Source organism: Ostrinia furnacalis, unplaced genomic scaffold (assembly GCF_004193835.3).
Source record: "Ostrinia furnacalis isolate ACB-3 unplaced genomic scaffold, ASM419383v2 OfSCF2791, whole genome shotgun sequence".
In the NCBI taxonomy this organism is placed as follows: domain Eukaryota; kingdom Metazoa; phylum Arthropoda; class Insecta; order Lepidoptera; family Crambidae; genus Ostrinia; species Ostrinia furnacalis.
The window spans coordinates 27140-50773 of NW_021133030.1; the positions used below are offsets into that span (position 1 = coordinate 27140).

The following is a 23634-nucleotide window of genomic DNA, read 5'->3' on the forward strand; positions in this document are numbered from 1 at the left end:
ATAAATGCAAAACTTTGCTTTCGCTTAACTTCAGAACTAAATGACCTACAAACTTGAAATTTTGGATTTTAAGTATGTGATTATAGCTTACTGGATGACGAAAATTTCTGTGTTCTGGTCTTATCCAGAGGTTCTCAAATAGGGGCCTGAAAATGCGGCGAAATGGTTCCAGCAAAGATAGATAGTACGGCAGTGTTTGCTTCGCGCTCTACTTGGCGGGGGCACCGCCGTGCCCCCAGATGAGAAAAAGATCTTGAACCAAAATTAGTTTATGCAGCGCTAGCGGATGCCCGCGGCATGGCCCGTCATGCATCTGTAGGCGGCACCCGCTCCGAGGTTAATAGCTTTAGCGGAGACCCCGAGTTTAACCTTGAGCTTTGTATAAGGTCATGGCGAAGCATGCTTTGATGGGAATCTGCACTCTCTTGAATTCGAAGGGGTGATTTGATGGTGTAGGGGAATCCTAGGATTAAAATATACAGACTCTTCTTGAGAACAACCGGTTATTATTTGCCACGATTAGTCTGTCCACTTTGTAGCTGTGACGTTTTGGTGTTTAGGGTTAAACATTGGTAAAAAGTCTGATTTTCCTAAAAGAAATGAAAGTACAAAGTTTTATTTTAATAAATGAATAAGTTATATTACTAATATAAAATTGATTGTTTACCAATAAGAGTGTGTTAACAATGTGGAGGACGACGTTTAATCGATGGCGTGGATGCCGGAGCTGTCGGCGGTATGGATCCTTCGGCTGCGGCTGTAGGCCCGCGGCCGGCGGCCGGCGGCGGCGGCGGCGGCGGAGGCGGCGGCGGCGGGGCGGCGGCCAGCTCGCGCAGGGCGGCGTGCAGGCGGTCCAGCTCGTCCTGCTGGAGCGCCACCTCGCGCTGCAGCTCCGCGAGTCCCACCTGCACCGCTACCCACTGGGATTTTTCATCCAACTCCTGAAAACGGGTTATAGGTACAATGTAGCAATAATAATGTGTCGCTGCTGGTTCATGCCTCCCAGTAAATGACTTGTGTATCTCTTGCCTGAAGCTTTGTTATTTTATCTCGCCTATACAAACAAATTAATAGTCATTACAACTATGTCTGTCTAATGTCCAAATGTGTGTTTGTGTGAAACAATGACTGTACGCTTCTCTCATTATGATTATGNTTTCCGGCATTGTCTTTTGGTACAGAGTTAGGGTTTAATGGCCACATAAAGCGAAAACTATAAAAACTAGGACAATCGAAGATCTGGAGTACCTGGTGACCCTGATTAGAAAACACAAGAGCCCAACCAAACTATTAGAGGTCGACATACCGCCTTTACAAAAAATATTCAACTTGGTGGGCCACTTCATTTGATGTCAAAAATGGAAGGTGTGAAGATAAGTAAGGGAGAGTCCGGTAATTTGGACCAGTTTTTTTCAATCCCATTTTACACATAGTTTTCTTTTGTTTTTGCTAATGTTCATGGTATATAATTAAAGAGAAATTATTCAACTTACTATTTCATAGGTATTAATCAACACAATTGTCGTATATTTAGCACAAATCAACAAAATACAAGTTCAGAGCATCGGTCCAATTTAGCCAACCGGTTCGATAATTTGTACCACAGGGTTACTAAATTGGATTTCAATAAATTTCAAGCCTATAAAAAAACTATGGCAAAATATTATACGATAAATTCTTAACAAATTAGGTAACGAAAAGGAACAGTAGTTAATAACATAGACAATCGATATTGTTTTACACGTTATCACGATTTTGAGTAAAAGTTTTGTAATTCTAATTATCGTAACGCACACTTGTACCTAATCTACTTTGCCAGTCTTTTGCTTTCATTTATTGTTAGTCAAACATAACTACGCTATTATAACTTCAAAATATGATTTACTAAAAAAAATTTCAAAATCCTTTGGTAAAGTTCCATACAACTTGATGTGGTACAATTTAGCCGACTAGGTGATAGTGCTTTTAAAAAATCGGTAAAAAATATAGCAAATGGCAATGCCAGATTTTGTATGGAAGGTGGCGTTTTTTTTTTTTCGCGCGGCCATCGACCAAACCTTGTTTTTTGATTACAAAATAGTGTAACAAACCAAACTTACTATGACATGTATACCTCTAAACTCAGTCGGAACTGAGTTACGAGCATCAGAAGTTTGATGATTTTCGTACTAGATTTGCTTTTTGCGCGCAAGTTTTGTAAGAAATTGCAACAAAATAGTGACATTGTATGTGTAAACAAACAATACCATCCATTAAAGGCTCCAGACATCAGTATGTAGCAGAATCAGCGCAATAAAAAAATAGCGCAATATTTTGTTGCAATTTCTAACAAAACTTGCGCGCAAAAAGCAAATCTAGTATGAAAATCATCAAACTTCTGACGCTCGTAACTCGGTTCAGACTGAGTTTAGAGGTATACATGCCATAGTAAGTTTGGTTTGTTACACTATATTGTAATCAAAAAACAAAGTTTGGTCGATGGCCGCGCGAAAAAAAAAAGACGCCACCTTCCATACAAAATCTGGCATTGCCATTTAACAAAATTACAAACTAAACATGCATTGTCAAAAGTTACTTGAAAACAATGAAAAAATACTTTTCAAAATAAAACACACGTGTTCGTTGTCACGGCAAAAACCACATGGCCGATATTAATTGAATTTAGTTGTGTATCGCTGAGTGTTGCAATTACAGACATTCAATAAATACTTTACGAAATATGAGGGTGGTACAATTTACCCGGCGGTACAATATACCGAACTCTCCCCTATCTGATGGAGAACCCTCAGCTGGTCTCAGTTGTATTGGAGATAAATGGTAATGCCCCCTTCTACTATTGGTAAAAAAAAATAGTTTCTTACTATGAGAACGTAATACAAACATTAAAAAATCATAGAAGTTGAGGGTAGTAAAAGATCATAGCGTCAGGCGTAGATGCTTAGCAAAACAAAATAATTTTCGATAAATGCGTCCGCGTGCGTTTCTAACTAAACGAAAATAAATTTCGTTTAGTTAGAAACGCACGCGGACGCTCCGCGAAGTTTTAGCGTGGTTTAGCAAAGGGAGAGGCCCAGTAGACTAGAGGGAAAGCTGCTTCTCCCACGGCCTGTTGTATGTGGCTGCTTAGAGCACAGAGAAGCCTGGTGATTGTGGCACCCGAAGGAAAAACATTGTTTACAAAGAAATACTGCGGTAGGTGTAGTTTTCGATTGCGTTGTAAAAAGATAATAGCACAGTATACAGTGTGAGTCTTGATAAAGTTCACAATGAAGAGGTAATACGATAGAGATTAACAAATAGTAATAAAAATTGGTCAAGTGTGTGTCGTGCCACGCGCAGTGTAGGGTTCCGTAGTTGTCCGTTGTTAACACAATATATTCCAGAAGCAAGCAATTACTTCATCTAAAATCACTTTTAATAAGTACTTTAATAGTATCGTGTCCCACTTAGTATTCACAAAATACATATAACAATGGGGTGAGCATGGGTGTGAAAATGAAATTCCGTTCAATTCGAAAAAAAAAAGCCTAGGTACTATTACCTATTCTGTGATATAACGACTTTTACGCGGACGAAGTCGCGGAAAAAAGCTAGAAGGTAAATAAAAATAAAGAATATTTTGTAATGCTGCTGTTTTAAATTATATTTTCCGTTTAAGAAAAGCCGTATTATTGTCGTTACTACAGTTCGCTAACCACAGCGCTCGGGCCAGGCGCGCTGGCAGCGCCGACGGCGGGCCGGGCGGCGGCGGGCCGGGGCTCGGCGGCGGGCGCGCCGTAGGGGTCGTAGCAGTACAGCCTGGTGTACATGTACGCGGTGCCCTGCAGGTGGCCCGTGCGCTTCACGTGGCCCGCCACCAGACTCTTCAGCGTCACCACGGGCGACGCGCCTACGTCGCACACCACGACTTCCGTGCCTTGGTGATGCGTATACGAAGGACATATCTGCATAAATTCGACGGATAAATTGTATCTGTTAGCCTAGGAGAAGACCACCGATTTTTAGTCGGCCGATAGTTGGGCCCGATTCTAATTTTGGAAAAATCAATCGGTGTAATGTGCGCACTTCCATAAATGCCTAAACTGATTAAATGCTCGACTAAACTATCGGCTGACCAAAAATCGCTGGACTGAGCATAGGCTTAGACTAGGCGCAGACCACCGATTTTTAGTTGGCCGATAGTTGAGCCCAAATCAAATACTTAGGTGTAATGTGCGCACTACCATACATGACCATACTGATCAAGTGCCCGACTAAACTATCGGCCGACGAAAATTCGATGGTCTGCGCCTAGGCTTACAGTCAAAACTCATAATCGTTCAAAACCACTTTTGACTGCAAAAAATCAGTCAAAAGTCTATAGAGCGGCAATACTTACGTTAGGTATCTTTGTAATTTCCCAATGGGCTTGATCAGGTTGTAACTCTTGAACTCCCAAATAGACCTCGATTCCATGTAAATATCCTGAAAATTAAATAGCAATCTTATTAATATAATGTAAATATTTTCATTTTAATATTTTTTAATTTACTTTAAATGCAATTGAGCTTACTGATAGATCCAAAGCGCGCACATTGCCATTTTGAAATTACATTTAATGGAATTCATGAAAGTTGAATAGCGTTTTATGGATTGCATATAAATTTAAGTATAAAGATAGGACCTAAACTTAAAAAACTCAACTGCGTAAAAATGAACTAAAAGGATAATTTAAACAAGACAATTCAGCCATTGATAGTGTTCACAAATGCAGTCGGAGGCATCAATGACTAATTATTTTGTTGGTGTTAAGTATTTTGATGCCTCCGACTGCATTTGTGAACACTAAGGCTGAGTGGTCTTGTTTTCTTTTTAGTTCCTTTTTACGCAGTTGGGTTTTTTGTTTATTCAAATTTCGTTTGTCACAGATCGTCATAAATTATAGCCCATACGTTATCGTGGGTTATAAACAGTAATACTGTAAAGTTTCATCAAAATCCGTTCAGTAGTTTTTGCGTGAAAGAGTATCAAACATCCAGACATCCAAACTTTCGAATTTATAATATCAGTAGGATAATTTTATTTTAATCTTTTTAGTTAAATAACATACATTTTTGTAAGCTACTTAAAAAGCCCTTTATTTTGATACCCCACTCGATAGGTTTTGAGAGAAATTTTTTTTTTTTAAAACCTGGCCCCTAAAATCCGCCAATTTGTTTTATTCAATTTTAACATAGCCAGTGTTACTTTCACGATTAAGACGGTCAAGCCGTTTAGGCTGTAGGCCGTGCCAAAGAAATATACATACATACATACACTCGAAAAACATAACCCTCCTTCTGGCGCAGTCGGGTAAAAAACAATTATAGTGAATAGGCACTTACAGGGCAGATATGTACCATCCTAGACTGCATCCCACTTAACATCAGGTGCGATTGTGGTCAAATACCTACCTTGTTATGCATAAAAAAAAAATACCCATAATTAGTATTGATTTTTTGTCGCAATTGTAGAAAACTGAAGAATTCGTATACGGGTAAATAACTAGGAATGACAAATCTCCCGTGTGAAATTTGTTTGTACTAAGTCTGACTTAATAACTAAATAACTAGCTGACTTTTTAGCTTACCTTTTTCTGCTCTAGAGCAGTAGTTGGATTCTACGCGGGCGACAGCGACAACAGCGAGCAGCGCGATCAAGGCGCTGCGGGGATACATGCTTGCGGCGGCGGCGGCGGCGGCGGCGGCGGTGGCGGCGGCGGCGGAGGCGGTGGCGGCGGCGGCGGCGGAGGCGGTGGCGGCGGCGGCGGACTCGCGGTGGAGGGAAGGAGGGGCCAGCGGGAGCGGCACCTTCTACTTAGTGACCCCTGTGTGGTTGTTTTATATACCAATCTCCAATTCCATTAAAACATGATAAAATATAAAATACAAACATACATTTGATATTATGTTGTGTTTCATTATGCGGTCAATTTAAAGCAACACCAATACTTAGCAGGCGATAAGTACCTAATAAATGAAACAAAATCAAAAAGTACCTATAATTCAATTGAATTTCAAAAAATTCAAAAAGTTTTAATCGATACAATTTTAAAGCCTAAAAATAATAAAAAATATCTAATTTTAAAATGATAAGGAACGAAGGTTCAAAAGGTGTATGAAATTGCCGTTTTGTGTGGAGAATTTAACGAAAATCATTTTTCCATACAAACGATGAATTGAGATGATGAGTATTATGATCACGTGAATCAGGGTCAAAATCGGGATTATACTGTCCCACCAAAAACATAAATGTAAAAAAGGAGAGCCAAGTTCAATAAAAAAATGTGCCTTGTAGATAAGTATATAACACACGTAGTTTTATGTGTTTACGTTAAAGAGGTTTTGAGTTAGAGAAGCGTCAAAATTGGCACCAAATGGTTCGTGTAATATTACACTTGGCGCTGGCTAGCCAGTTCCTTTGCTTGAACTTGTAGATTTTAGATATCACTAAAATCTAAAGTATAAGAGCTATATGCAATATAACTTTTTTTTTTTTTTAACATTTTTAAGTTTCCAATATTGACATTATGTATATCCCGAGAATTTTGTTTCTTTAGTACGATGACCCAAGGAAGATTCAACAAACGACGATCACGAACCACTAAATGAGTGCAAACTAGCATTAAACGGGTCTTTAAGGAAAAGTATGTACAATGCAATGTAAAATGTTAAAGTTGTTAAATAAACTTTCATTATTATTTACTTCGAGAAAAGTTAGATCCTTTGGCTTCGCCTGGCTCGACTCGGCGGGAACATTCCAGTGCTTCCAAATTTATTAAACTAAAGATTGAACGAACGAGCTTTGAAGTCATGCACTTCCATTTATCTGCTCACTACCTACAGCAAATTAGGATGGCACAATATAAAACATTATCTTTTTAAGTGTTTTATTTATTCCATCTCTATAAAATTAAATGGTATTGTTTTGCTGCAGCTAGAAGTTTACATTACGCAGTCTATTTGTCAAGGTAGCGTAAATAATTGCTTTCTAATTATTCTTATTGCATTGGACATGCCTAACTAGTAAATAATATTACGATTACGAATACCTAATGCCATTGTTTTTTTTCTTTGTATTAATTTTACACGGCTAATAAAACTTGCGTGCACAAAATAATATTATATTTTTATACATGCACTAGCGGCCGTCCGCGACTTCGTACGTGTGGATCCCGTTTTACCCCCTAAAGGGTTAAATTTTGCAAAATCCCGCCATAGTGAGCACCCACATTCTAAAAGGAACCCCCATGCAAAATTTAAGACTCCTAGCACTTGTTGTTTCTGAGATTTCGTGATGAGTGAGTGAGTCAGTCTGCCAATCAATCAGTAATCTTTCACTTTTATAGACATACTAGCTGTGCCCGCGACTTCGTACGCGTGAAAACCCGTTTTTGCAACATTTTTCATTATTGCTCTGCTCCTATTGATCGTAGCGTGATGTTGTCCTCGATAAATGGGCTATCTAACACTGAAAGATTTTTTCAAATCGGACCAGTAGTTCCGGAGATTAGCGCATTCAAGTAAACAAACAAACAAACTCTTCAGCCTTATAATATTAGTATAGATAAATATATTAAGTCGGTATAGTTAGATAGGTAGATAGAAGATATAATCACAGGGCTGAGGTCCGCGTAGATAAGTTTTGTCCGTGCCTGTAGGAATTTTCGCGATAAACTCAAATAGTATTGAACGGATTTTCTTTTAGGTATCTTTCTGTAGTAGACCGAGATTCACACGAGCCTAACCCGTGGTTAAACGATCATAGCAAATGTTGTGATAGGGATAGAGACATGCGATTTTTGGTTTTACAAAGATAATACGATAGAGAATAATAAAAAGTAATAAAAACCACCTGTTATAGGGGCATTTTTAGGAGAAATTTATCAAATAACAAAAAAAAAACACGAGTTTAAAAGCAGATTTTTTTCAAAAAGTAAGTATCATTTTTTATTATTTGTTGGCATTTTTTGTGTATTTTATGTATTTTTTTAGTATCGCCTGTTATTTAGCATTATTACTGTTTTTATTTTATCAGGATATACCGCTTAGTTTAAAAGTTATTACGTTTTCTTTACAATAAGTAATTAAAAGAAAAAAAATTCTATAAAAAATTAAAAAAAAATCTCAAAAAATTTTTGACCTCTTTTTTGTCGATAAAAATAGGTCTAGTTTCATCTATTTTTATATGTACACTTTAACGTGACTCACACTGTATAATCCAGTAGGTATTATTAAATGTATGTATAACCTTGTATTATTAATTAAATCAATAGTTACGGGCACGGTCATGCATTTTACTACCTATTTTGATCAGCTTACGGGTATAAATATTACAGCAAGGCTTGCCGCTGCTTCGTAGCTCGTGGTCCACTGGCAAAGCAGCATGTTCCTCGCAGTCGCGCTCCTGGCGCTGCTCGCCTCGGCGCGCGCGCAAGGACAATGTCAAACTGATATTACAGGTACAGAATGCTCTAAGCTAAGTGTTAGACGAAACGAGACTAAGGCTGAGTTGCACCATCTAATTTTGACAGTAACTTTAACGATAACCGATGTTTTTTGTATGGAATTTGACAGATTTTTGACGTTTGTCAAAGTTAAAGCAAGTTGGTGCAACTCATCCTTAGCTGCACCATTTCACTTTAACCGTAACTACAGGGAGATAGGTCTTTTTATGGAATAGGAGATAGGAGGTAAACACAAAATCTGTTTTGTGCATAAGATAATAAACCGGGATTACGTATACTATAACTTTAAAAATGACAAATAGTTTCTATGTATAATGCCGCCTATGTAATTTTGTCGATTAATTATAATAATAATTATTTTATGACTGATTTTTTAAAGTTGACTCGATGTATTTTCATGTGGTAGCAAGATAAACGTTTTCTATTCTATCATTTTCTATTCTATCATCTTCGATTCTACAATGGTTTTTAAAATTAGGGACCTAATTTTTTTTAATAAAGATTACTAGCAATTTGTATTGCGCAAATTACATAGTAAAAAAAAACTCATTAAAACTCATTTATTTCTGTAAATAGGCTTAAAAAAAGCACTTTTAGTACACTATGTACTAGCTTAAACCATAGTAGATTTAAAGATAACCCATCTCAAAACTGATTTAAAATGTTTGCAGGCGATACCTCTGGGAAGGTAGTTGTTCTTCGGGACCAAGTAGTGCCGGCAGGTACACGTGATATGGAAATCACTTTGGCAGCTAATGTAAGTTTTTATCGCTGAATTCATTCTGCTTACTTTTAATGATATAAGCTGAAACCCCTATTTTTACAAAAGAGTGTCCTTGATTATTATTAGTACAAAAGTGATCATGATAAATAATAAAGGACATTGTCAGAAACCGCCTAAAAAACCGCCCAAAAACATTAACCCATCATAATTATTTTCTTTTTTTTTTAATACATTAAGCACCCTTTCGTTCTAATGGACACTTAAGCATTGAAAAATTAAATAAATAAGTCTTTTAACGTTTATTCTATAATACTATTACAACTTCCGGACGTTTTGGTGCGTGGCATGGTCTAAAACCTATCAAGTTCCATAATTTTTGCCGATAAAATCTGTACGAGGCATTACCGTACTTTATTGCTGGGAGTCCATGTATAGTGATGTTCCTGCGGCCATCATAGACAATAAAATATCGATTTTGAAAATAAAAATATCTATAATACAATAGGAGTTTATTTCATGTGTCAGATGACAAGGGTGGAAACAACCTACGATTCATGTTGTTTATTTACGTGCAATATGTGGGCATATTATAAAAGTGGAATGCCGAGTTGTATTTCTAAAACTTGTTCTATTATTTTATACTATTTGGCTGCGACTCGGCGTGACGACAATACAAAACATTTTTCGCGAATCGGTGTTCATACATTCACACAATACATTAGACGCCATGTTGTCATAAACGACATATTATAAAATCGCTGTGATTTAATATTCTTAATCATTAATTTTATGGCAAGTGTCCATCAGGAATCATTGTTCTTACACACAGAATCGTATTATTTCGCTTTCGGGTAGTAATATGTCAAAATTGTTGGTTCTTAGGCGAACAATGTATGGAGAACGAACATTGTCCTTTCAGGATTCCTTCAGTCGTCTGCTTCAATTGATTTCACACAATGGCTTTAACTATCTTTCGGTATTCACTTCTCTTCAAAACTTTCTGAAATTCTAAATTGTCAACTAGATGAACGACCTTGGACTCAAGCTGCACTCCCTATTCGCCATGGTGGTTTTGGCACCCGCAAAATTTGCAACCAAATATTGCGCTATTTTTTTATTGCGCTGATTCTGATGTCTGGAGCCTTTAATGGATGGTATTGTTTGTTTAAACATATAGGATAGAATGTTGGTGAATCATGTAGTTTGAGTCATCGTGGCTTTGGTAGCTATCCTAAAAAACTGTCTGGCAAGGAGTTGGAACTGTCAAAATTGTCTGCAGGCGCTACGGCTGCTTCAGCGGAATTTAAAAAAAAGCAAATTTTCCGCTTTTGACAGCTGCTACCGTTTTGTACTTACCTTTCGGCGTGGAAATGCTGGGACCTTGGGGCCCGGAAGCCAAAAAGCTATTCACTGAGCTTTCCACTCGCATCATCGAGGTTACTGGTGACCAGATGGCCAGGTTCTACCTTGGCCAGCGTCTTAGCGATCAAACGCGGAAACGCTGCCAGCCTTCTGGGCACCGCTAACCTCACTGACGAATCTGGGGATACTTTTTTAAAGTTGTTCTTGTTTGAATAGTGTAATTGGTACTACCGTTCTATTCATGAATAAAATAAATAAATAAATAAATAAATAAATAAATAAATAAATAAATAAAGTTATTTGTTTATATTCTTTTATTTTCCTTTTTTGTAAATATAGTAGGTATTATCTATTTTATATATTATTATATTTTAGTTATTGTTTGTAAATTACCTTACTTGTAAAAATGTTTAAATCTATAATATAAAAATGAATCGCAAAATGTGTTGGTAAACGCATAGTTACTTAACTCAACAATTCCTGGATCAATTTTACCAATTCTGTAAAAAAAATGTTCGTTGAAGTCTAAGGATGGTTTTTAAGGCGAGATTTGCAAAATTCAATCCTTAAAAGGGTGGGACGAAGTTGCGGGCGACCGCTAGTTGTAAATAAATTATTTTTAATTTGATGCGTAAACGTAACGATGGCTGAATTTTTTCTTACCTGAGTAGGTACATCCTATAAAGATAAATAGTTTGGGACTCAGGGGAAAATATTAGATCGCAATGTACCTATAACTTGTTGTCGTCTCTAATGTGGTGTTTGTTTGCAGGCGTGCGCGTCGGAGCCGGGGCGGCAGCACGAGGGCACGGCGGTGACGGTGTGCGACTGGGACGCCGCGCCGCGCGTGACGATGCTGAACGTGCGACAAGCGCGCGTGACGCGCACGGGCAGCGCCGTGCAGACCGCCGTCGTGCACAGCACCGCCTACTGCAAATAAACTGCGCCTCAGTTGCTAAGACCCCAGTATTTTTATGAAGTCTCCTTACTTACCATCCTCTAGGATACAATAGTTATGATACGATTCCCACCACGTCGACGTGTCGTTCCATTTTTCATTTTGTGAAATCTAAATTAAATAACAGGTTATACATAATACTTATCATGAGAGTATCAGGGTTACTGATCACTTAGTTAGTTAGTTTACTACTGATCACTTTAATTGAAAATGGATAAGAGTTGAATTAATAAAGTTACAAAATTTAAAAACTGCTAGGTACCTACTTTTATTTTCATCCCACAGTTGAGATTCAAGCCTGTGATTGTCATAAATAATTTTTTTTTATACATTTTACAGTATATCCGGGCATGTAATGATCTAACTTTAAGGGCGTAATCTATGGACAATTTTATTGGTGAAAATACTTCAAAGGGGCTTGACCCATTTCTCGCAAAATTACAAGGATTTAAGTTTTTAATTTTTAATTTTCACCTCTTCCTCCAAAAACAAGTGAAAACGTGGGTAACTTAACACTAATATGCAAATATTTTATATCATGCGATAACCAATAAAATTATTTATTAGTGGAAGTAGAAAACTGACACAAGTTTCATATACAGTGTGAGTCACGTTAAAGTGTACATACGAAAATAGATGAAACTAGACCTATTTTTATCGACAAAAAAGAGGTCAAAAATTTTTTGAGATTTTTTTTAAATTTTTTATAGAATTTATTTTCTTCAAGTTACTTATTGTAAAGAAAACGTAACAGACACAGATTTAGACAGACAGATTTTTTTCAAAACGTATCTTTTTTAATATTTGTTGGCATTTTCTGGGTATTTCATGTATTTTTTTAGTATCGCCTGTTATTTAGCATTATTACTGTTTTTATTTTATCAGGATATACCGCTTAGTTTAAAAGTTATTACGTTTTCTTTACAATAAGTAATTGGAAGAAAAAAAATTCTATAAAAAATTAAAAAAAAACCCCAAAAATTTTTTGACCTCTTTTTTATCGATAAAAATAGGTCTAGTTTCATCTATTTTTGTATGTACACTTTAACGTGACTCACACTGTATTTTAAAAGAGTCAGGCCCTTTTCACACGTCCCGGTTGCCGGCTAACCGGCGCCGGGTACCCGGTCGTGAAGTGTATGGGCATGCCGGATTAATTACGCCGGAACATGTGAAAGCTACGTACCATGCCCATACACTTCACCACTGGATACCCGGCGCCGGTTAGCCGGCAACCGGGACGTGTGAAAAGGGCCTAAGAATGGATTTAATTAGAAAAAACCTTTTTTTTTACTTTTTTTTCAGTTATTTTCCAACAAGAAAAACCAGGTCGTTAAAGTATGTTTTAGTCTACGTCTATTAGTTTCAACCTCAGATCATAGCTATGATCTGAGGTTTCGACGTAATGGTTGAACAAAGATACCCCTTCCCAGCGGTTCCATAGCCCTGTTAGCATGCGAGAATGCACTGCCTGAAAAACCTATTCCGACTACATGACTAGCCTAGGCTAACTAGTACATTATCCTTGGACATTTTTCATTGCGCCTCTAGTCCTAAACTAAGGAAAGCTTACTTGTACATACAATGAGTACTACCTAGACAACGGATATTTATAAATATAGCTAAATACTTATTTTTGTAAATTACATACCTAAATTATTATAGATCCCATCAAAAACATAAATGTGAAATGAGAGCCAAGTTCAATATTATGATAATATGCCTTGGTTTTTGACTTCAACCCGTCCTGATTAATAACAACATAAAATATCGTTTCTTCTTATCCTACTAATATTATAAATGCGAAAGTTTGTGTTGATGTCTGGATGTTTGTTACTCTTTCACGCAAAAATAAGTATTATTGTTTGTAACCCAGATAGGTATATGCTATATACCCAGATATAGGCTATAATTTATGCCGATCTGTGATACTAAATTTCACGCGGGTGAAGCCGCGGGCAAAAGCTAGTAAACTATATTTTAGTTTTCTGTCTCGTAATAATTATGTTAAGTAAAGTGTGTAGGTATTATTTTATAACTGTTCTTGATGGACGTTTTGGGTAAAACAGTTAGGCGGTTATCACACTGCGCTGCGCTCCGCCGCGGAGCGCGTTATTTCATATAAAAAATCACGCGCGCAGACGCGTTGTCAGTGTGAAGTGCCGCGCGTGTTTTCTATACAAATTGATGTACTTGCATAGATGATTAAATCTGTCGCGGCGCAGTGTGATAACCGCCTTAGTCAACAGTAAATTAATAAATAAATAAAATAAAATAAAATATAAAAACATTGAAATCAAATCAAAAATATTTATTTGTAGAAAAAAGGTTAGGTTAGGTTAGTATGTTAGAAATCATCAGGTAGTCGGTCGGTACCACTATGTTTGGCCAACTTTTTGTGCTCTTGGTCGCGCTCGCGCCTCACAGAATGCGCTGGTGGCCGTGGGACGCCATCGCGCGGGTAATCCGCGGACAGATTGCGCTGACGTCAGCGGCCGCTGCGCTCATTACGGCAAGAAACGCTTTTGTGTCGTGTTTATTTCTCTTTTCACCGAGCACAATGGGCCATTGTAACGCCGGACGCAATCAGCAAGCGTCGACAGGTCGACACCCCTGCCTGCGACTGTTCCGCAATATCCAGTGATTTGCATCGATCGCTGCTTCAAATACCATGTTGCGTGTTTGTAATTTAAGCAAACTAGCAATGGATGTGTTTCATTCAAAACGGTTGTTTGTAACGATATAAAAAGTAGAGATGCGCTTGGCGAGCCATTGTTTCGGGATCGGGACAGTTAAGTTATATTTTTCGTGCGACTCCTTCCTGCTCACCCGCCGCCCGCCGCGATCGCCACGCCTACGCGACTGCTCTGCTTTTAGTCATAGTCATAGTCATAGTCATAGTCATATATGTTTATTGCATCATGTTGGTACATTTGGATCTTAAATATTAATACAGAGTCCCGAAACATGGCCCTGTAAGGGCATTGCAACATTATAGGTACATACAATATTAAAATCTAAATTATCAAAATAACAATATTACAGACAATTGCTTAGGTATATTTATTTATTTATCTAGATTTGAGATCAAAGAATTCTTTTAACGTGTAGAAACATTTACTTAGTAGCCATTCTTTTAATTTTTTACAAAACAAATTATCTTTTTCAATGCCTTTTATTTCCTTAGGTATCATGTTATATATTTTTATTGACATATGATAGGTTCCTGAGCTAACTAGATGTAATTTAGTGAAAGGTGGAACTAGTCTATTTCTATGTCTAAGGTTTCTTTCCTGAGGATAGAGATCTTTGGCTTGGGAATATTCATGACAATTTTTTCTCACAAGTTTACATATTTCTATAATATACAAAGAGGCGAGTGTAAGAATGTTAAGTTTTATGAAGTGAGGTCTGCAACTTTCCATATCTGTAATGTTAACGAGTATTCTAATACATCTTTTTTGCAATATAAATAATTGATTTACTTCCGTACTATTACCCCAAAGAATGATTCCGTAGTTTAACCAAGAATGAGCATATGCATAATAGGCGCTGGTTGCAGTTTTTAAATCTGTACATTTTTTTAATTCATATAGTGCATAAGTAAATTTCGATAGTTTAGCGGCTATTTTCTCTACATGTGGTTTCCAATTAACATTTGTATCTATTTCTATCCCTAACATGGTAGACGAGGTCACAAAATCTATGTTACTGTTATTAAATGTTACATCTATTTTAAGGGGTTGTTTTTGCCTTGGTTTAAATTGCAATAATTTTGTCTTGGATATGTTAATTTCTAAATTGTGGTCCTGTAACCAGTTCAATATTTTATCCAGTGTACTCTGAAGTTGCTGTTGTAGTTCTTGGCTGTTGGCACATGGAAAAACTACAGATATGTCATCAGCATATATTACACATTTGTTATCTATACACGTTGCGACATCGTTAATATAAATTATAAATAAAATACACCCTAATACACTACCCTGAGGTATTGAACGTTCTACTTGAAGTTTTTGTGATCTAATACAATTTAATATGCCAGAATTACAGTCATAATGTTCGATTTCTACAAATTGTGCTCTTTCACTTAAATACGATGCAAACCATTTGTGGGCTATTCCTCTTATACCTATATCGTAAAGTTTTTTTAATAGAATTTTATGGGAGACTCGATCGTACGCCTTACTCATATCTAACATTATTCCTATGGCATACTTATTAGTATTTATAATATTCAAAATTTCATTAACATATTTATAAACTGCTGTAATAGTGGATCTTTCTTTGCGAAATCCGTTCTGACTTTCATTAAAAACACTGTATTTTTCGCAAAAGGAGTGGAGGCGGATGGCCATTGCGGTTTCAAAAATTTTTGAAAAAGTTGACAAAAGGGATATTGGGCGAAAGTTTTGGGGTTCGTTAGCTTTAATTTTTTTAGGAATAGGTTTGACTAAGGCAATTTTTAATAAATCGGGAAACGTAGCTTGATCAAAAGATTGGTTGATTAAAAATGTAAGGGGTTCANGTAATTCATAGTCAGTCTCGTACCGGGATTCTTTTAGTCCGTACAGGACTACCGTCTTATTTTGGATGATTGGATCAGGCGCTGCGCTCGATGGGCGTGCGGCGGTCACACTGGCGTATGTTGGTTGGGATGACTTGTTTTTATTTACACTGCATGTCTCATTTACACTGCATGTCTCATTTTGTTTATTTTCTATCAATTCCTGCCGAAGTTGCATGTTTTCCTTTTCCAGCTCGCTAATTCGTTTTGTATTGTTATCTGCAGTTTTTCGTAGGGCTTTCAGTTCTGTTTCGAAGGATGAATGTTGGTTGGTCATGTTGTGTATACACGTTTGTAATAATTTTATTGTATCTGAAAGCTCACGGTCCCGGACTTCCTGTTTTACTGCTTGTGTGGATATCTGAGCCCGCAATTCTCTAAGCTCAGACAACAGAATCGCCTCCATGTTAGCATTTTGCGTCGAATGTTTCATAATGGTATCCCCGTTGGGAGGGCTGTCATCCAGAACTAGTGAATCCTCCTCATTTTGTGTCATAGAAATTTTACGTCTCAATGTTACATTATTATTGTCCGTATAGAGGTTTTCTGGTTCTCTGACTGGTGTATTTGTGTTATCTTGCCTTGGTAGGTTCGACTTACATTTCGGGCATTTCCAACATAATTTGCGTTCGGCGCTCATCAAATAAAATATCTTTTCAGATACATTAACACACAGTATGTCATATTTATCTTTACAAAGCGAACAGGTCAAAAACCGTCTATCTGTTATTTCACCGAAACAGGCTGCACATTTGGCCATCTTGCGGCGATTATACAAACTTTCACAAGATAAATCTATGGGTTTCCAAAAAGTTGAGTGCTTTTCTTAGCAGGGTGCTTGCGTTTCGTTTCGTTAACTTCACTACTTAGTACATAACGATGTCGCTAGGTGGCTTTTTGATGACTGATGGGATTTTTTATTTTTCACTTTTTAGGTTATGCGAATAATTGTCCAAAATGCTACGATATAGACACCATAACAGCCCTTCTCTTAAAGTTTCACTTTCAAAGCACTTCTTTATTCATGATTAATTCCTTGTTCATTCGGTTTTAATACACTTTCTGGCGAAATGTTCACTAAGTATTTCAATGTCAATTATCACTGTAAGTACAATATAGTTTCTTTAGATAACCCTCTCACACATATAATCCATGTTGTTTTATGGTTTAGTAACACTCACGAGAAGAATTTACGTATTTAAACATTTTATTTTTGCTAAAATAATCAGAGCTATTGTTTTCATGGCTACTAACGCCACCGAGGATGGAAGGAGGATTTAAATTGTTCCTGTTGATGATTGTATGCGAATGGACCTTTTAGGGTTGCGTAGCCAAATGGCAAAAAACGGAATCCATGGATTCGTCATGTCTGTCTGTCCGTCCGTATGTCACAGATTTTTTCCGAAACTATAAGAACTAACAAGTAGCTAGATGTATTCTGTGAACCGCATTAAGTAAGCACCGTAATATGGTGTATTCGCGGGTGAATTGCCAATGCTCCTGATATATTATGCTCCTAACCTAAGTCCTGAATCAATAATCTATACTTCTATTCGTTCATTCGTTTGAGCCGAAAGACGTCCACTGCTGGACAAAGGCCTCCCCCAAGGCATGCGTGGTCGCTTACTATGGGCCTCATAAGAAAGCTCAAGGTCACCTAAAGGGCGATGAAGCGTGCTATGCTCGGAGTTTCCCTGCGTGATCGAATCAGAAATGAGGAGATCCGTAGGAGAACCAGAGTGACTGACATAGCCCGCAGAATCGCTAAAATCAAGTGGCAGTGGGCAGGGCACATTGCTCGTAGAGCTGACGGCCGCTGGGGCAGGAAAGTTCTTGAGTGGCGACCATGAGCCGGAAGACGTAGCGTAGGCAGGCCTCCTACTAGGTGGACCGACGATCTGGTGAAGGTCGCGGGAGGCGCCTGGATGCGAGCGGCGCAGGACCGGTCTGTGTGGAAATACTTCTATACTAATATTATAATGCTGAAGAGTTTGTTTGTTTGTTTGGTTGAACGTGCTAATCTCAGGAACTACTGGACCGATTTGAAAAAATATTTTTTGTGTTTGATAGCCCATTTATTGATGGGAACGTGCGAAGTGGGTGGAAGGGGTAAAGAAAACGATCGCTGCGCTCGTCGCGGCACAAATGTGTAACATTATTGGCAAGGGAAGCAAACAAACTTGTCTTGTCATTGTCAATGTTGTTTTGATTTTATTGTGATTGTGTTAATTTATTCAATTGTATTGATGATATTGTACATGTATGTTGTGTTTTAGTTAATTTACAGCCTCCAATCTTTTCCAAGAGTAATACTGTTGTAAAAGGTAAATAAAAATCAACTTTTGAAAAACATAACTGTTTTTTATTTTATAAAAAANCTCTTCTACATTCCTCACATGCTCTGCTAGCACCAATTTTTTTCCTTTTAGCTGAGTTTGGGGTTGGAAACTTATTGTGTGTTTTACACACTCAAAACCAGTTTTTATAATGACGTCCATTTCTCCATAAACAGTTTTTATCAAATTCCATTCAACGTACCATTTATTGTCTTCTATAGTATATTTTATTTACTCTAATCAATAAAAATAAGAAAGCTGTTGTTATTTATTTTTTGACATATGCCCCTTAAAGTTTCGTTGGCAGATGGCGCTAATGTCGTGCACGTTCCCACATAACGCTAAGACGCACACTGTCACTTTCGCTTTTCAGGCGTTTTTAATTTTGTTCTGCAGATACTCGTAATTACCCCAATTTTATTTTACAATGATTATCTGATACCGATAGCGAAGTTGAAGAAGCATTACTATATTAATAGTCTTTATTAGAAGTTGACACCTATCAGGATTCTCGAGAAAACTAGAATAAATTCTGATATTGATACTTTCTTCTAAAACCTTTTTTATTATTCAAGTAGGTAGGTCAGACTAGTGGCATATTGATTATAATTAATTTTTAATTAATTTATAATTAATTTTTAATTATGTAGAACCTTTTTAACATATCCTACTTACTATTTATCTTTATTACATCTACGATTTAAAAAAACAGAAATGTCAAAGCGACAAATGACGCGATGATCGCTGATCGCTGCGTGCAGACGCTGCATAGATCGCCGCGACCAATGACAGGACGCGTTGATGTGAAGTCATCGTCAATGACATATATCTACTATAAAAACATCTTAGCTCATCGCTACAAATTTTATTCATAGACGCTGTCTGGTCGCCATCGCCATCGCCATCGTGCACGCCGGCTGCACGCGTTGGTTTGGCCGAACCTTAAGACGGGATTTTGTAAAATTCAATCCCTCAAAGGGTGATCAGGGTTTTGGTCCGGGGCCGCCTCGGGTCAGGGGCCCGTTGCATTTTGCAGCCCTGCCACCCAATAGTTACGCCACTGCCGACACACAGACACACTACCATTTTGTATTGCATTGTGTCATTGGCATCTTGTTATCGCCTCATAAAGCCGCTACCGCTGCTCCGCGTGCCATTCCTACGCGCCTAGCGGTGGGCGATTATGAATGATCGGCATAATCAATTTATTTTATGATACTAATGTTGATCATCGATTAATTATGGAATTAGTAACTAATTAATATTATATTTTCATAATCGAATGATGTTACTAATTAGAACCTGTGTTAGAACTACTTATCGTTGTGTTATCGTGTTATAGGTACATAAAGTACCTAGACATTGGTTTAGTTTGTTATTAGATTAATATAACGGCATAGATTAATAAAGCCTAGATAGTAAGTGCACGAAAAGTGTGGCAACTTTTAGTAGACCATTTTGGTCTACTTGAAAATAGAAACATTTTTGTTTTATTTAATTGACAGTTTTGTGATTTGTTTATATTATACCATGTGTACTTAACTACTAACAAAACTCGATTGTCAACTGTAGTATATACCTAATAAATAAATAAAAAAAAAATTAAACAAATATTTAAACCACCTATGAATCATTTTAATCAATCAAAGAAAGATGATCAAAGAAGTTTAGTTGTTGACCTACTAACTTCATATTAGTCGATTAGTATTAGTAACTGCTATAATCGAGATATTTCGAGACATTTTCTTAATTGCTCAACTCGTCCGCAGCCTGCAGAAACGACGCCTGCCTCCAATCACTTAACCTAAGGGTTGTTTATAACGCTGTTCTGTCCATTCAATTAATCAATCTAATCTGAATTGTTATTGATTTGCACGAGGGTCCTCTGTCTGCCGGGTTGTCAGAAAACATTGTTTTATTAAGATTGGATTTAGGGTCACGGCACGGATTTATAAGTTAAATTATACAAAAGTTGACTTTAGTAATCTGCTAAAAATGAGTAGGTACTCTAGTCTTTATGGCATAGTTAAATTGGAGAGTTTTCACTTGAAAAAAGAAAATAAACTCACTCAGCTAATCTATACTAATATTATAAACTAAAACCCCAATATGTGTTGTATACTGTGAATGTCTTAAATGTGTATTGCTGTTGGTGTACCTTTATCAATAAATAAATAAATAAATGCGAAAGTAACTCTGTCTGTCTGTCTGTCTTGCTTTCACGCCTAAATCACTGAACCGATTTTGATGTTTGGCATAGAGATAGTTTGAGTCACGGGAAAGGACAGTCTCCAGATTTTATTTGGAACTATTAACTGTTTCCGCGTACGCATGAAAATATTTTGAATAATGTTTTTGTTTGGATTATTTTTTGGATTGGCCAGGCCAATTGGACAAAAGGTCTGCAAACAAAGGATGTATGGGCCGGTGTAAGCTTGTGCTCGCAATAGGCAAAGTTGGCACTTGGCGCTGTGCCGCAAGGCGCCTCGGACGACGCTCCGGCGCAAGTTTAGACAAGCAGGACGATTCTTCCATGTTTGGACAGAAGTTAAAATGCAGATTGAACGACGATTGTATTAATACTTCAATGCATTTATTATTTAATGCCATAAGATGCAACTTTATACATAAGCCAATTTAGAAATACAGTCTAACTACTACTAACTGAACTAACTGTAACATGTTATTAAGATGACGGGTTAGGTAAGAACTGAGCAATAAATTATGTTTTTAGTGTCTGCGTGTCTGTTTCAATAAGACATCGTAATTACTTATAAACCTTATTTACTTTTAAGTTTGGATGTTTGTCTCGTTACACGATTGATGGTATGAAATCTATGAAAATGTGAATGAATGCATTGAGTGTCATTGCGATCGATGTGGCCATGGCCTACACCGGCGCCGCGGTGGTGCAGCGGGAGCGAAGCCGCCGCATAAATGAAAATATTATTATTACAGCAAAAAAAAACATATTGATTTTTGCTTGCATGACCTGCGGCGCGTAGGAGCTTTTTACACGCAAATAAATACTTACCTACCTCAATACGATTGCATTATTCATTACTAGCTGTTGCCCGCGGCTTCACCCGCGTGAAATTCAGTTTGTCACAGATCGTCGTAAATTATAGCTTATATGTTATTCTGGGTTAGAAACAATAATACCGTAAAGTTTTATCAAAATCCGTTCAGTAGTTTTTGCGTGAAAGAGTAACAAACATCCAGACATCAGAACGGGCCGATCGAGCTTTCAGAACAAAGAAGAATTCAAAAAGATTTTAATTTTAAAAACTGATAAATAACATTGTAAATCGAAAATATGCTTATTTACATTAACAATCTCAATAAGGATCGTTAATATTAGTTTGTTAACTTGAAAAATAAATTGTAGAGAAAAAATTGTTAAACGTTTTGCTTATTATCCGAAAAATACACTATAATTAAAAAAAATAAAGTAAGTAAGTAGTCATCATAAAATACATACAGAACGTGAAAAAATTACACAGGAAAACTCACTTACCTTGAAAATGATGTGCCCGTCCTGGCAGTGCAGTGATGCTGCTTCGGCGCGGCTCGGGCGCCGACACAGCTCGTGTTACTCTCCGCACCGGGTCCTGCGGGCAATTCACAATGAGGACATGGTACTGCATTAGGCACAAACAGCAAGCTGGACAATAAATTGTTGAAATTACCATCGGCCCGTGCGCTTCGCCCGGCATCGGCGGCTGGCGGCCGCGCGGTGGCTTGAAATGACCCTCATATTCACAACCGTCAACCGGGATGCTCGAACTAAAACCTCCGCGATCCTGAGTGCTATCAACAATTTGCCTGAATACCTCCTGCACTGCGCTGCCAATACTACTGTGAACACGCTGCATGCCACTCACAAGCACATTGAATTCTCAATTTTATTAGCAAAATTGACGCGCTATTTTTGTTGATGGCCTACTCCGGCATATCACGATCATTGAATTCTGCCAAAGTCATGCTTATTAATTTGAATTTACACAAATGTAGTAAGTAATTAATTAAAATCTGGTTAAAATCTCTTTGGACTCAATTCAGCTGATTGCTAACTCTGATTGACTTTTTTTGCACTCTTTCAGGCTTGGACTGAAGCACATTAATCCTAAGGGGAGGGAGGAATTTTAATTTATAAATAAGTAATAAAAAGTATAATGATAAAAAATAAATATACTATTAATCTTAATATTATTATTATCGCTGTATCATTATTTTTTGTATAATTTGTGCCACATTTTTTAAAGAAATTAATTACCTAATACAATGTAGGTAACTTAATTTTTTTATACCTAAATCGTTATTACTTTTAGATTAAGCACTTACATTAGAGCAAAGCTTAAAATATGATAAATTAATTTTCGAAGAAAGGATGCCAAGGTAACCCTACGGTCGTTTTCAGTAAACTTAGCCACAATATTTGACTCACAATCAGTGTTACATACTTTGCAGATTGCGTAAGTGACGCACAGCTGTGCATCACGATACTTTAGCCTTGACTTGAATAATAAATAATTTTAAGAATATTAAATTCATCACTAAGCGATGGCCACTAGTGTTCTTGTACTACTTTCAATTTATTTTATTGGAACAATGATGATTGCAAAATAAATTGGAAGATACCTACATGCAGTGAGTCCACTCATAGTGAAGCCCCGGCCCACCAAGCAGCTGTTCCTTTAGGTGATCCACAACGCGTGAGAGAGTGTCGCCGCACGCCACGATATCAGCTATACCTATTATCACAGACAGTAACAGAACAGTCTTCAAATATTTTTTTGTCATGGTTTGGGCAATATAGCCCTGGCGAACTTCAAAATAGTCTTACAATAGAAAGCGTGGATTTTTTTTTTTAATTTAGAACATTCAAATGTGCTGGTTCGAAATTTGAATTCGCGCGCCGATCGCGGTCAGTGACGCGTGACGGTGAACAGTCGCAGTCGCCGCGCACCGGCCGGCCCGGCCGTCTTTCTGAATATTATTATAATACTTGTGGTAATACGTACGTTCAAGTTAAATAATGTTATGTAAAATCCTACTATGTATTATGTTCTATGTACCAGCCAGGGAAACATACATTTTTGTGTGAATAACAGTGCCGTGTCGTGATATCGATTCCAAAATTTCCAATGCTGTCTGCGGTAAGTGTTTTTTTTTATAATAAAATTGTAATGATGTTTTGAT

The 23634-nt window shown here is 37.3% G+C and overlaps 2 protein-coding genes across 2 annotated transcripts; one reads left to right on the plus strand and one right to left on the minus strand.

Annotated features, from left to right (window-relative positions):
- Window positions 1-3815: 3815 nt before the first annotated feature.
- LOC114356335 (uncharacterized) lies at window positions 3816-22307 on the minus strand. Its single transcript, XM_028309442.1, has 3 exons — window positions 22122-22307; window positions 21950-22043; window positions 3816-4464 (listed from the first exon to the last, which is right to left on the minus strand). Exons 1-3 carry the CDS (start codon window positions 22305-22307, stop codon window positions 4358-4360), a joined length of 387 nt encoding a protein of 128 aa, XP_028165243.1. The 3' UTR covers window positions 3816-4357.
- On the plus strand, window positions 8398-11778 carry LOC114356339 (uncharacterized). The gene is made up of 3 exons (XM_028309447.1): window positions 8398-8479; window positions 9157-9242; window positions 11344-11778. The coding sequence occupies exons 1-3, from the start codon at window positions 8404-8406 to the stop codon at window positions 11509-11511; spliced, it is 330 nt and encodes a 109-aa protein (XP_028165248.1). The 5' UTR covers window positions 8398-8403; the 3' UTR covers window positions 11512-11778.
- Window positions 22308-23634: the final 1327 nt, after the last annotated feature.